Here is a 15,744-nt window from a genome sequence, read left to right on the forward strand (position 1 = left end):
CCAGCCAGGCGAGGACACACCCTGTAATTTGGAGGAGGAGGGTGTATCAGTTGAAAATAAAAAATAGTATTGCTGTATTGTACCATATAATGTATTGTACAATAAACAATCATCAATCGCACACATTATATTGCAAATCAAAGTTCCCATTGCAGGGCCATCTATGAGAGAACAGGCCGTAATCCACCACCTAGGTCAAGTGCGGTTTGGCAAAGCACAATATTATGTCATCGAACTTCTTGATGCCCATTTCCTCGCGATGTTTTCCTTCACCGTTTCATATAATATACACTCTATGCCCGTTTCGAGCTGATATAAGTCCGAGGTCGTAACCACTGAGCCACCAGTGCACGCTTTTATAAATTAGTATAGAATAAATATAAAGTAATAATAATTATTAGTCTTTAATATATACTATGTACTACAATATATTTGATCACATTTTTTCTTCCATTCTATTTTTCCAATTATAATAATTGGATTTTATTCCCCATAATTGTATGCATTGAGCATTCATCGTTTCGAATTACGATAATTTATGCTCAAATATTACTACAGCTTTTGTATGATGTAATCTTACTTATCTTCCTAGAAGACCATAATTGAGATTTGAGACAGCTGAGCAGACGATATTACAAGAAATTTTACAATTCATGTACATTTGATTATTTGAATAGGCCCTGGCCTACGGGCTACGGCTTTCAGGCTTCACCGTCAGGAAATAAAGATAAAAAAGTAGATATTTGTAGTAATGTATCGGCGATACCGATACCGATATCGATGGCTTGGTAGAAAAATAAATAGTGAATTATTCATAAAAAGTTACCAACATTTAACAGAGACTCAACTGTTAATCGTATTCTTTTAAATAAAAATGCCAAATCAAAAAACAACAAAACCATTTATGTTTGTATTATTATTTTACGATGTCAGTTAAACTTTAAGTACCTACCTAATACACATACAATCAGTACCTAATAAAAGTTTACTATTGGTAGAGTTTTTTCAGATAACAAAGTGCGCACGCACGGGCGGCCTCCCGCATCGTTCATTGGGCGCGGTTTTTTGAATTGTTTGACATCGATATCGGTTGTTTTATTATCGGCGATACCGATATATCGGCTTGCCGATTATATCGGCCGATATATCGGTATCGTTACATCCCTAAAAAAAAGGCATATTTAATGCCCAATATTGTTTACCTATTAAAATCCTAACCAGATTTTTCAAAAGTACTTACCTAATTAACAAGTAGATACTTTTCTGTAATTCAATCTTATTTTAACCAATGGAAAATGTTTTAGTTGGTAGTAAATAATTTGCAATGCTACCTAACTAATTTATTTTAAGTGTATTTATTATTTTTGAAATATGATATTAATTATATAATATTTATTTAAGTAATAAATAAATCGAGATTACAGATCCGTGAAAGTCGCGGCCATCGGGCTCTGTTATTATAATAATGTCAAAACTCAAAGGTTTAATTTTCAAGGATTATATTTAATAACAAAACATATTATAAGTGTATATAGCATCCATTTAATCAGTCACTTCAGATATACATACTTCTCAATTATAAATTCAATACAACCCAGACATGCGCAATACAAACATGACAAGGAAATACATTAATCTAAAAACATGATATTACTAAAAGTTCATAAGTTAATGAATTATTTTATCAATTGGATTATCACAGATGCTTAAGAGATCTTTAAATCTTATGTGGTAGATGTTAGTTACGTAGTTTTAGAGATTAAAATATATCTTTGTTCTAAGGCATTAACGTCGTATTTAGGGACTATTTATTATGAAACATTCGAAGATAACGTATTATTTACATTTAATATTAATGAATATTTATAAAATGGCTATGTATTTTGATGAATTGGTTCTTGAATAGGCGAAGAGTAGGTACATACACGAAAATTTATACCATATTGGAATTATACCTAAGAACTTATCGAATTGCTTTTACACAATCTTTACAATTAGGTACTTAAATGATTATTAATTACTATGTCGTAGGTATATTATTATTAACACTAGATAAAGGTTACAAAACTTTCGATGATTAATTAATACTTGAACACATTTCTAGGAAGGAACTTGTTTTCAAGCTATGATTATTTTTAAATCCTAGATAAATACGCGTCGTTTATCCGTAACTAATCTTACATTTACTAATTCAATTTCTTCTAATTTAACCTAATTTGTTCTGTTTTTCTATTCAATTTACGTTGAAAGTATATAACAGCCAAAGTTGAATCGAAATACCGTTGTTTACAAAATGTAGAAAAATGTCAATTTGTTCGGTCTACGAGGTCTACGGGAATTTTATTTGAAACAAGGCCGATGCACAACATTTTGCTACGAATAAAGAATTACGAATATACTGCTACATATGCGTATCGATGCCGGTCTGCAGATGGTAAGTCAGTGTTGAGCGTCCGCCCCCACGTGAGCAGCGGGGACACGGTGCCTACCACGGGCGCAGCGCGCGCGGCATTTTTTACGAGATTCTGAAATAAACATACATATTGTTTACATATTATATACGACATGCTTTTATCAAACCAGCAAAATGTTGTTAGAATTACACTCGGACCAGAGGTCGAGGTAAAATTTATCGGTGACCCGCTAAATTGATAATGTAAAAATAAAATTTTGTGCCACGACATCCATGACAATCACGAGTTATTTATATTTGACTCGTGTAAATTTGACAACGGAAGAGGACAATTATTATTATTTGAAAAATATATTATGTATTTGAATACAAAACATTTATAATTAACTTAATTAACGTTAACCTAATTGCACTATGCGATAATGCGACTCGAACATTCGCCGTGAGTTATGAAAATAGTGTATACCTAATCGAATTTCAAAAAATTGGGTTGCAGGAAATGTGCCCCATGCAAGATGATTCATTGAGTGAATGCAAAATATATTTCTTACCTATATACCTATTTGTTTACATTCACATGCCCTTTAAGAAACATGATAAAAGCATAGGTCCTACTTATTTCTTATTTCACACATGCAAATGATAAATAAATATTTGTTAAGTGAAATTGTTAATATTCATGCTAAAGCGTTAGTATGAGTGTTAGTTCACCGCTTTCTTGTTCTCTTTTAATAATATTACATAAATGTATAAGACATCAATCGATGATATATTCATAAAATTATATTATATATATTGTCGTGATAGATAAAAGCTACATTATTAGGTACATACTAGATTTCCACCCGCGGTTTCGCCCGGGTTTTTAAAGGAAAACCCGCATAGTTCCCGTTCCCGTGAGATTTCCGGGATAAAACCTATTCTATGTGTTAATCCAAGTTACCCTCTATATGTGTGCTAAATTTCATTGTAATCGGTTCTGTGGTGAAAGAGTAACAATCATCACACATCCTCAAAAACTTTCGCATTTAGGATTTGTTTAGGTCACAATGTTTGCAATCCTGCGTAGGTAATTTAGTTACCAACATATTACATAAAATGTTATTATATTTACCATCTACTTGAGCATTAATTGCAATCACTAGAACAATATAATAAAAAATTTAACGTTATCAAAATTAAAATTTTGCAATTAAGTACTAACCTACAATTTAGGACAGTATTAAGACAGTATTACTTTGGTTAATCTTACCAAAGTAATAATATAGTAAGGTATCTAAGTTACAACCCGCGTCCCCTATTATTTAATAGGTATATATCCCGTATATTAAATGAATTAACTTTATGTATTATCTTTATTTGTTCATATATTTCATTTTTTTATTGTGATTTTTTTACATCGGTTGTTCCGCTTCTTATATTACTCAGTTTCTTGCGACGAAGGTTTATAAATAACAAGCTGTTCCGCCGAACCATTTCGGAGGAGATTAACAGACTACAAACACCGCTACCAAAACACACTTTGCAAGATTAATTATTCACAAAATACAAGCTTAGTTTAGAATGTCTGTCAAGGGTCTACGAATTGCATACAACACAAACAGATAAGAATACATTTACACGATCAGCTACAGACTATACAGTTCACACGCCTAGTGTTCGCAAATACAGACTAAAGAGAACAAGCGAGCGGCAAAGGTGAGACACACCATGTTACCCATGAGAGAGGTTCGCCGTCGGCCCGTGCGCCGCTTGCGCCGGCACCAACAACGGCGCCCTCGTGCCTTAGCCCCGTACCCGCGAAGTCGACCGCGTCCCACCTCGCGCCGAGCGCCCGTCGCGCGCTCCTCTGCCACCACGGCCGGCGACGACGCGGAGCTCGCCTCCGCCGACCGGTCCTCGATCATGTGCTCGTCCATCACTTCCAACGGCGACTCCAACCTGGTTCAACAGATGTCTCTGTGAATACTCAGTCATACGGTCTTTGACGTTTATACGCGTTTGTAATATCGCTCTATCCCAAAAAAGAGAGCTGATTGCACAGTCTAAGAAATCATGAAATCAGTCAAATCATAGACTCCCAGATGGGGTTTGCCGATTGTGTCTCTTGTGTGGGATGAAAAGTTAGGCATATTTAGTACTTTTTATTTTGTAAACGTAGCTTTCTTGCGAATTCTTTGTCATTTGAAGAGTATTTTATCCATAAAAAAGCACGACGAATTTCATTTCAAATTAAAAGAAAAAGAAGAATGTAAAAACTCACTTTATAACGGCGCAGTATTGTAGAAGTTCAGTCATATGGCAAGTGGAAATGCAACATTGATCGGCGATGCCCATTTGTCTTTTCCGCCTGACGATCCCTGCAGGTTGTTCAATAACTGTAATGAAAATTGCAGATCAAAAACATGATTTACTGCGAAGTTACCTATCTAATAACAGATTCTTTATATATTCGACCAATAACCTTGACCTATTTAATATCACAACGTTTACCAATAAGTTTGTATTGTTTAGTGAGTATAATCACTAGGTAGGTCTGTGCAATGTATTAATCTTTCAATGTACCTATAATAGAAATAAGTAAACGTTGATTTTCCTTCGCTTTTTTATAAGTTCTATTATCCATTGTATAATAAAATCACGTGTTGCAACTTAATGTGTTCTATCAACTTTGCTAGATTTAGCGACAGACAAACTGGAAACTTTTAATGCCTTTTTGTTGCATTTAATGCATACAGCAAAGTTATCGTATGTGAAACGGACGATAACAATAAAATATTTAAACACAGTCTGTTTGTTGCGAATGGAAACTCCCACGAGATTGTGGTTCCGAATCGTCCTTGGCCATATAACACGAAATTGTTTCGTGACTGATTGACTGATAATAAATTAATAGAGTCGTTATAAAGCTGAATATGCCCGCTTGTTTTTCCTACGATTATTTCTTATTAGATGTAAACAATCAAGAGGTCGCACGGCAATGAGATAAAAACGAATATTAACCATTACATGATCGGTTACGGGTTACGCTCATAGTTTCGTAAGTATTACGCTGCTGTATTATTTTTTTAATTATAGATCCAACCAATTAGTCATTAAACATGAACATGGAACGTATCTGACTGTAAATAAATAAATGCATTATTGTCTGTGACGGCTATTTATAGATCCTGGAAATTAATTATAACTGTGAACGTTATATTGAAGATATTAAGTTGATATTGCAGTAGACTGAGACTTGCAGAGAATGATTTACCTCATTACAGTAGTTTATTTTTAAAGGCCTTACAAATATAACTCACATAACTTCCCACATTGTTTACAAACAAAAAAACTCAGATAACGAGGCGTGTTCGAGACGCATGATTAGGTACCTATTTCCCACAGATTAGGTACAGGCAGACGAGACGATAGGTAGGTAATGATTAAAAAATCGCATATTTTTATGCGATTTTTTCATCCGTAATTTGTAACTTTTCCCGTAAAAAGTAAAAACTGATCGCTCATGAATAAAGGCTTTATTCAAAAATCTTTTATGTTTCTTATCGATATGGAAAACAATGGTAAAAAGTTGTGTCCCTTCGTCCAGCATACTCACCATGGAATCCTGATATTTCATGAATGTCAAAAAACTGTTCTGAAATAGTGCTAAATAGTGCCCAAAGGAAAAAAATAGTGCTCTTGTACTTGCGAAGTTATAGCCATAGTTCGATGAGTATGCTGGACGAAGGTTTCGCCCAGCATACTCACCTCCGTCCGGAGAATCTGTATACGCTTCAAACATAATTCATACTTCAAAAAATAGTTCCCAAATAGTGCCAAACGGTGCCCAAAAAGAAAAAACAGTGCTCGAATAACTTCGGAGTTATAGGCTTCGTTCAGTGAGTATGCTGGGCGTAGGTTCTACGCCCAGCATACTCACCTCAGTGCGCGAATATCGAACGAGCTATAGGTATAATTTACGTCTCAAAAAATTGTGCTTGAAATAGTGCCCAATATCAGTCCAATTTTTGCTTGACTTTTGACTTAGAAAACCATTAAATTTTAATGTAAACTTCTACATACTAACGTAAAATGGGGTACAGTCGTCGACACATGTTTTTGGACAAAAATATTAAACTTTATAAATGAAATGAACGTGTTTTTGTAAAAAACAACTCGCTTGCTACCTAGTTTTACAGTGCAATTAATGAATGAGTGTAAAATCAATTTAGTTAAATGCCACTATTATAAATTGAAATATACTTACTGATTTGGGTGCAGCTCCTATATTGATTACGTACTAGATACACAATTTTATATAGGTAAATAATGACATCACCAACACATTGTTTGGTTTTGCAACCCACTATGTAGTCAAACTCAAAAGCCGGCGTTATTATAATGATGTGCGACGAAGTAAACAAACAAAGAAACTGAGAAGCGCTTGTTCGTTTCGATTGCTTTGTGACACAAAATGGACCCTTATCATCTTCAAAATACAGATCAGTCTTGTCTAATAATCGTAAGATGTTAGGGCAGCGCCATCTAGTATTTAAACATAAACATATTCATTTGCGTCGCGGGCGCCGCGCGTCGTAAGCCCCATACCTATTGACCGTACGTGCATCCATTACTGCCACACTATATTGAACTTTATCACATGAGGAATACAGGTCAATTCCGTAAACGTTGTGGTACCGTCCTTGATCCGGAAAATGATTATTTTGAATAATTTTGTCAGTTGTAATGTAAGCATTAATAACAGCAACTTTATTTTTCATGCATGATATACTTCATTTGATATCTTAATCCTTCAAGCGCCGTGATCTAGACAAAATATATAAAATCATTGTTCCTAGCTACCGGGGTCCCATGCGACGCGCGAAGGCTTAATCAAAAATCAAAAAAAAAAAAAAAATCAAAAATATTTATTCGTTAACAAATATGTTTACAATTATATCAGTCATTGAGACATCCTTTTAAGCATTTATAAGCTTGTGGTAGAATATCTCGCTAATCATATTATTATAAAGTATTATTAAAATAATGTGTAATTAATAATATTACGATTCTAAAGTAAATACTCCCTTACATAGACAATTAATAATTTACACAAGACAAAAATTGTTAGAAAGAAAGTTAATAATATTGTATTCGACTGTACTCAATGTAATGTATGTAGAAGTTTACAATCAAATTTAATGGTTTTCTAGGTCAAAAGTCAAGCAAAAATTGGACTGATATTGGGCACTATTTCAAGCACAATTTTTTGAGACGTAAATTGTACCTATAGCTCGTTCGATATTCGCGCACTGAGGTGAGTATGCTGGGCGTAGAACCTACGCCCAGCATACTCACTGAACGAAGCCTGTAACTCCGAAGTTATTCGAGCACTGTTTTTTCTTTTTGGGCACCGTTTGGCACTATTTGGGAACTATTTTTTGAAGTATGAATTATGTTTGAAGCGTATACAGATTCTCCGGACGGAGGTGAGTATGCTGGGCGAAACCTTCGTCCAGCATACTCATCGAACTATGGCTATAACTTCGCAAGTACAAGAGCACTATTTTTTTCCTTTGGGCACTATTTAGCACTATTTCAGAACAGTTTTTTGACATTCGTGAAATATCAGGATTCCATGGTGAGTATGCTGGACGAAGGGACACAAAAAGTTTTCGATATTTTTATCGTGTCAAGGATTCTCGCAACAATGGAAAAGCAGACACAAAAGAATAAATAATACCAGATACAATATTGTAAAGATACATTGTATACAATGTGGGCTAATTGTTTATAAATTAAATTTTGATGACTGATTATTATTAAAATTATCATTTCCTTTATGTTTCTATCAGATATTTATTGTTATGTAGGTACTTATTCCGTAAAAATTATTAAATAAAATGATTAGATATTGATGAGCTGACTTTCTGAAGTTTTTAGGGACATTTTATATATTTTGTCCCATCAAAGAGATTTCCTGAGATAACGTAGGTACGAGTAGAAAGCTAGTACGCGATGAAATGATTTAAACGACCTTCTCATTCGCGCATTGATAAGATTTGTTGCCAAGCGGATATTATTGTTACGGGTCATGAATAGGACTAAGTACATTTGACTTTATATACCTAAATCTGGATACATATATTATGCTCAGAAAAGTATCATCATGTATTTTAATTGATTATATAAATCAAAAGATGATTTTGTGTTACTAGTAAAAATAAAGACTTTATTTAAGAATCTAAGTTCCAAATTCTAATAATTATCATCTTATGTTTTCATAATGCAAATTATAATGAATAATTATACTGAACTAACCTGTAGGTACATCCCAGGGAGGACTATTGTACTCTTTGCACACTCTTTCCATGGCTTCCACGAGTTTCCTACCACATAATTTTAAGCTTGTAGTAGCGGCGTCTGTTCTTGAATCCCACATAAAAAACAATGTGATAACGGCGAAACAAACCGTATTTTTTACAAGCATATTGATATCTGTAACAAGTACATTATATTATTTGTAAAATAAAGATACCAATTTAATAGTTTAAGTTTTGGTCTTTATAGTAAAAAGCTCTCTTTAACTCTACCAAAATTAATTCACAAGAAATGGTACGCTGAAAGGTAACTACTATTTTTCTTTGTATTTTTTCTGCTTCTTAACAAAACCTTTTAAAAAACGTTGTAGGTATTCATTGCCAAGAAGAGTGTCTGTTTCTGTAACCCGAGCTCACAAGTGTGCGTAAAATGAGTAGCTTAAACGCTTTTATATAGAAGGGTAAGTGTAACCTGACACCGGCGCCACCCAGTATTCTAAAAGGGATATAATATGCAAGCAGTTTTCATTTCCTTGATGCACCATTTTACTCTGTGATCATGGTACTTCAATGACGATGATATTTTTTATGAAATATTGACTTCCTGATACGAACATATTACCTGAGATTAGGACGACCCCGTAATAGGACACCCTATAACTCTCCGATATTTTATTACGGGTTTATGATTGGAAGAGGATCAATGGCAAAATGAGGGATAAAAAGAGATTGTACATTGGACAAATTATTATTAGCATATTTGTATTTGAAATTAGTTATATTGATAAATTAATAGAAAAGTTACTTTATAATTTAAATGTTACTTTATGTGTTACTTTATGTTAAATAATTCAAAATGACTAATTATGGTTTATTTTTTAATGGCATTACTTTTAAAACTATAACAAGTGATAACTGCGTTAAAAACAACCGACTTCAAACTTGCACTTGCAAAATTTACAAATACCTACAGACAAAAATGCTCATAAAATAAAAACTACTGGGCCTATCCGAATAAAATTTTTATGGGACCAATTCGACACCATCCCGCATCGAACAAAAAAAGAATCACGTAAATCGGTTCAGAAACCTCGGAGTAATCGGTGTACATACATAAAAAAAAAAAAAAAAAAATATACCGGCCGAATTGATAACCTCCTCCTTTTTTTTGAAGTCGGTTAAAAATAAAATAAGTAGTTAGATATAATTAATAAGTTTGTAGCTAAAATTTAAGAGAAAATATTTTGCTGAAATAAATATTATAACAGAGTCATATAAGGTAAGTTCTATATTTAGATCCTAAATGGTCAGATAATATGGTAAAAGGTTGCTTCACCTTCATCATTCATAAAAATGCAAATCAGCATCTTCCTTTCCTTAAGTGCCATTCTAAGAATAGGGTGCAGTGGGTGGGTGCAGTTTGGTTTGATGTGTGCTCATAATGGTGCTTTACGATTATTGTTTTATTTAATGCTCTAGAAAGGTGAAATATCGAAATTTCTTGTTATTGATAAATTTTCCTTCTGGATAGGGCAATTGTTTGAAATGCAAAATAATTCTATAGCTGACGATGATGGCGTTTGCACATGTACAATTCAAATAGCAAATAAAAGGGCTTGATCAGAATTTTTGGTATGTGCATTTTTATATATTTTTTCAGGGATAACGTACAAAACTATTAATTGTTTTGAAACAGATTACTCTATTATATATTATTTCAATTCCTCTAAATGCAAATAAGCTCTGGTAAAATGTACGTACCTACACTTAAAATAGTACACTCATTCATTGCTAGAGGTACCGCAGTCATAACATGCCGACCCTTCGACATTGATTAGTCATTTAACGGTAAGGTTAGTGTTATTTATAACCTTGTCAATAACGCATATATGTAAAATCGTATTTTATCTTGCTCTTCAACTGAAAACTCTTTTAAAAAGGCAAATAAAGTTTAACATTATAATAAAGCATAACTTCATTACTTTTTATTACTTAGGCACCTAATTAACTAAAGTGACAAGAAATCAGCAAAATATTTAAATATATTAATTGATAATATGAGTGATACCTTATGGAATTACTTTATTTATGTTGCTTATCTCGGACGAGTTACCTAAGATTATTGAATTAAAAACATTTTAATTAATAATTATATCAGCTGTCAGAGGTAGTTTACCTTTACCTACCTACATGTATTTATAATTAATAAACAAAGGTATGAATCGGTAACCTCTTCGAGACATTGATGTTGCCTAGTTCAATGATAGTTGTTTACGGTAAATATGTGCTCTACCTTCCTACAAACTTAATTTACATACCTACTTACCTACTCCAATGGATGCGTCAAGTCTAATTGGGGTTGCATTTTAAATTAAATCAAGGGTTCGCTCAACTCTGTTTCAGTAGGGAACTGAAATTATAAATACTTTGGGTAGGCCACGAGGTAAACAAGGATAAATTTTACAGGAATACTTTGAAATTTATTTCATTACAAGGTTTTTGACATTACTTATTTCAAATGGCTGCATCAATCTTTATATATATTTGATAGTAAAAGTAGTAATTCCGAAATTAATTTTGAATTTATTACTACAAATTCACAGTCGATTTTTGATTTGATTGAAAGCTTACTAAAACATGATATTTTAACGCTTGGTAAGATTGTTTCATTTATATTAAATCTATCTATCTCTATATATCTGTGTTGAAAGTTCAGCTGTTGTAGTTTTATCGTAGCCTCTAACTATGTATATAGAGGCATGTGTTACAAACAGTCAATCACTCCCATTAAAACGGCGAGTGCGTCTGCTCTTTTGTAGAGTTCCTTCTGAGCTAACAATATAATCTTTAGTTCTATAATTTATTTTATCTTTAATAGGTACCTACCTCAAGTTAGGTTCTTATAAATGGTTGGATGAAAAAAATATTAATTGATATCTATGTTGTTGACGTTTAGAATTTTTAATCTTCCCTATAGTTTAATAATGACTGGAGGAAAAATGGCGAATGTGCGATTAAAAAGCACTTGTCTTTCTAAACTTTTGAATAAATAGTCAAAGTTGCAGAATATAAAAGTTATTTTTAAAAATGTAAAAACTTCATGAGGTACACAACAGGTACCTACTATAGTGCAGTAGGTACAGTACCTAATTGTTTCTTAATTTTTATTTCATTGGTGGATGCGGATAAAGAAATATTTAACACAATATTGGTTATGAAATTTAAAGTGATTGTACTCTGAGAACCCTAGTACACGTAACACCTACCACATCGCTCCGTGGCTCGGTACTCGTGCACTCGATTGGATAATTACATGAATCTTGGTCGGATCTGCAGACTTGCTATCAACTGGCTCGATACTTGTCGAGTTTCATATTGTAAGCAGGGAAATGAGTTCCAGTTAGGTACGACATCATACCTACTATACAAGGAACAGAGATTAATGTTTGTTTACGTTTAGTTATCGGTTTCGGATCTTTTTAATTGGTGACTGAAAAGTGCAGGTAATTAAGAGAAAAATAATGTACTGCTATTCTTAGTACCTTATTTAATAAAGTACCTACTCATATTTATGTTCATAATGTTTCACCACTTCGCAATCACCGGGTGGTTATAAAATATGGGTGGTCGAACCATTCACAGCTTTACAGTTACGGTTCACGTGAGACGAAGATTAGCAATCAACAAAGATTATGCGCTAGCTGCAGACATATCGACTGTCTGCAGCTAGCGCATAATCTTTACGGTATTGCAAACATTATTCTTCGTCATTAACTACACGTCCATAAAATATTATAATTTTAATTATTTGGAAACTACAAAGTTGTATGACATTGCATAGATGTAGAGCGCGCTCCAAAAAGGAACAATATTGAAACAAAAGGTTACTTATCTACTTTAATAACATTTCGCAAAGGAACGTAACACTAAGTACCTAATTGTCGAACTGATTCGAACAGAGCATGGGAAATTTCTTAGTAACAAAGGCTTAGTAATAACGAGACTAAACAGATTATAGCTCTCAAATTACGAAGCTAAGACGGAATCGGTAAACGGAGTGGGACTGCCATAGCAACGAGAGACGGTAACGCGAAAGGCAGACGATAGGTAACGACTCGGATCATTCAAGAGTTTGTGGGGGTCAAGTGTATCGTCGGCTATCCCAATTGACATTTTGCAGCATCGGTCAGTGGCTTCTGTAAATACTATTTGTAAATCTATTGCAAACGACGATCAAAACAGAGGGAACATATTTTGAGGATAACTACATATTTCCATTGTCTCACGCTCTCATGTTAGAATCTCGAACATGATAAGCTTCTAGACGCGTTAGTTACCAATACAATCTTTATCAAATGATTTGCATGAACAAAATTATTAAACGGCCTGGAGCATAATATAATTGTACCTACACATTCGTCTGGAAGGCAAGGTCGCAGGTAGTCAAATGCCCGTTCGGCGAACGCTCCGACCCCAATTTAAGACTTGACCTCGCAAAGTTCATACATTTTATTTTTGCGGTTGTCTTGTTTATGTGTAAGTTAGCTTGATAGAGTTTGAACTACTATCAGCTGGCATTCATTAAATTTGTTTTTAGACCTCTCGTTTATCAATGTATTTTTTATGGATAATATAATATTTAAGTATGTACATAATTATTGTGTATCCAATTTTAAGAATGAAACGTAGAATCGTGGCACACTTAATATTTTTGTATATTATTATCTATTATTTTATAGAAAATTAGTAAACAACAATTTTATAGAGTTTTTGAGGAGCACTGATTTCAATTTACAACTTAGCCTAATATATAAAAATACTATCTATATATTTATTTTATTTTCTTAGCAAAATTGGTATTTTTAATGTTTCGCAACTACCTATAGGTACCGACGCTTATTAAAATATGTAAGTAAATAACTGATGATTACAAAGCAAGTAGAGCTGCCGCTCTACCATTGCATCAAAATCTCGTATATTATTTCAAAGTCCTAAGTGTTACTGAACAGAATAAATAGGAAATAGTGGTAAATGAATGGGTATAGGTAAGTATATTGCGTCCTGCATTTTGTAATGTAGTAATTCCGGGGTAGATGGCCATAAGGTAGAGATGGCCTATCGAAATATTTCAGTGATTCGCTCACTAACTGTTACTGTTTAGCGCTTAGTTCGCTGCTCGTCGTGCGTGAGGACAAAAGTACGGCAAAATATTAAGCGAAAAACAAAGAAAATATAAGTAAATCCTTTGTTTTTTGATTCAAATAGCTTGGATATTTTTTAGATGTCAACTATTTTACGGAATTGTGGTGTTGGTTTCTTAAAATAATGGTGATATTTGTCTTTGTTGTAAAGTATACGAGCAGTGCTACGTTATAACCTCAAAATAATTTGCTTCAAGTCATTACTTGTTTTAGTTTTTGTTGTGGCCATCTCTCCTGGAATATAAGGACAGATGGCCAATTCTAGTCGGTATATGATGGCCATAGTGTAATAGTATAAAAATCACGTTTTGCACAAATAATTGATTTATTTTTAGATTTGTTTTAAAATTTAAATGCCTAATAGAAACAGGAAAAAAGCAGTGGCTGTGAAAGGTCGGAAAAATCGCTAAAAGCAGCTGTTAATGCATAAACGTAGGTACGCGTGGCAGGACTCCAGTACCTAAACTTTTTAAGGTATTCATTAAAAAGAAGAATAAAGAAAAATAATTCCTTTAACGATGGATCACGTGAGCGAATAGCCAACAAATAAGCCGAACATTTAAAATTATAGCATAAATTTAACCAACAAAATCAAAAAGCGGGATATAACTGGTAACAGATGTTCTAAAGCAGATATAGTGATTACCCTTAGGAAGTCAAAAATAGTTTTTTTGGCCAGAGCCTAGAGCCAACACTATGAACAGATCAGAAGTTAATGCATACGTTACCCCCTAACTACTTATTTAACATGGATGAAGCTGAACTACAGCTTAACAGACATCCAGGACACGTGCTTACTTAAAAATATTCTAAACCAGTCTCCAAAGTGACGTCAACTGAAAAGGCGGATACATTAACCAAAAAAAAAACGCGGCAAAGAAGAGAAAAGAAGACTTCTAACTAAAAATTAGACTAAAAAGTAAGCCTTAGCCTAGAATTGAGTTATGGCCATCTTACCTCTAGTACCATGGCCATCACGCCCGGACACCTCGGGAGAGATGGCCAATTGTGATTTTTAAAAAACTTAAATTAATGTGGTGATCTTATTAGAAATTGTTACTTTCATGTTTTGAATATCATAGTTGAATCTTCAAAGTTTAATAAAAAATAAATACAATCACAAAAACAAAAGTGTTTCATTTCTGATAGAGCTTGGCAAAAACTATGGCCAACTACCCCGGACTTACCCTATATGAATTTCGATTATTTTAAAAGTAGTTCTTAAAATTAAATCAAACATTTAATTGATAAAGCTAAAATGTCATAAGTTCCAATTATAATTAAAAATACTTAGATATGTATTATTTTCCAACAAGGAAATCTTTTTTGGAGGGAAAATGTTTTAGAAATATTACCATATTTTTTTAAGTTATTTAAACAAACCGTTTGATGTTCGTCAATTCAAATTTAATATTGAAAATATTAATATCAAATGAATGAAATCCAGGATAAATTTATTTTCGCAGCGATACAGCATTAAATTCGATAAAAATGAAAGCGGTTTGGCACTAGATTTTTTGTTTTGCGATGGATAAATCACGTAAAATAAGAGAAACTCACCTTGGGAACCAGTTGTAGGCGTTATTTGAGACACTTTCTTGTTTTGTCGCACGGGCGCTGGTTGGCGAGCGCACTAGCGCAGTCGTCCTGTCGCAGTCGTGTCGCACCGTACACGCTCGAGCGTCGTTCAGTGGCGCTGCTCACGCTGTCAACGGCGCGGGCGCCGCACTCGCTTTTAAAAGACGATGGGCGGCGCGCGCACACCCGCCACGCCCCGCGCCGCGAACCGCCCGAATCACAACTAAAAATCCACCCGAAAGTTACAACT

The 15,744-nt window shown here is 33.7% G+C and overlaps 1 protein-coding gene across 2 annotated transcripts; it reads right to left on the reverse strand.

The window, feature by feature from the left end:
• Window positions 1-1,519: 1,519 nt before the first annotated feature.
• LOC123691848 (insulin-like growth factor I) lies at window positions 1,520-15,544 on the reverse strand. Of its 2 annotated transcripts, none has more exons than XM_045636433.1 (5): window positions 15,477-15,544; window positions 8,717-8,893; window positions 4,677-4,791; window positions 4,234-4,354; window positions 1,520-2,525 (listed from the first exon to the last, which is right to left on the reverse strand). In XM_045636433.1, the coding sequence occupies exons 2-5, from the start codon at window positions 8,883-8,885 to the stop codon at window positions 2,388-2,390; spliced, it is 543 nt and encodes a 180-aa protein (XP_045492389.1). In that variant the 5' UTR covers window positions 8,886-8,893; window positions 15,477-15,544; the 3' UTR covers window positions 1,520-2,387. The 2 variants fall into 2 exon arrangements, with proteins under 2 accessions (XP_045492389.1, XP_045492388.1); XM_045636432.1 differs by having other exon boundaries at window positions 4,123-4,354.
• Between the last annotated feature and the right edge of the window lie 200 nt (window positions 15,545-15,744).

Source organism: Colias croceus, chromosome 5 (genome assembly GCF_905220415.1).
Source record: "Colias croceus chromosome 5, ilColCroc2.1".
Taxonomy (NCBI): Eukaryota; Metazoa; Arthropoda; class Insecta; order Lepidoptera; family Pieridae; genus Colias; species Colias croceus.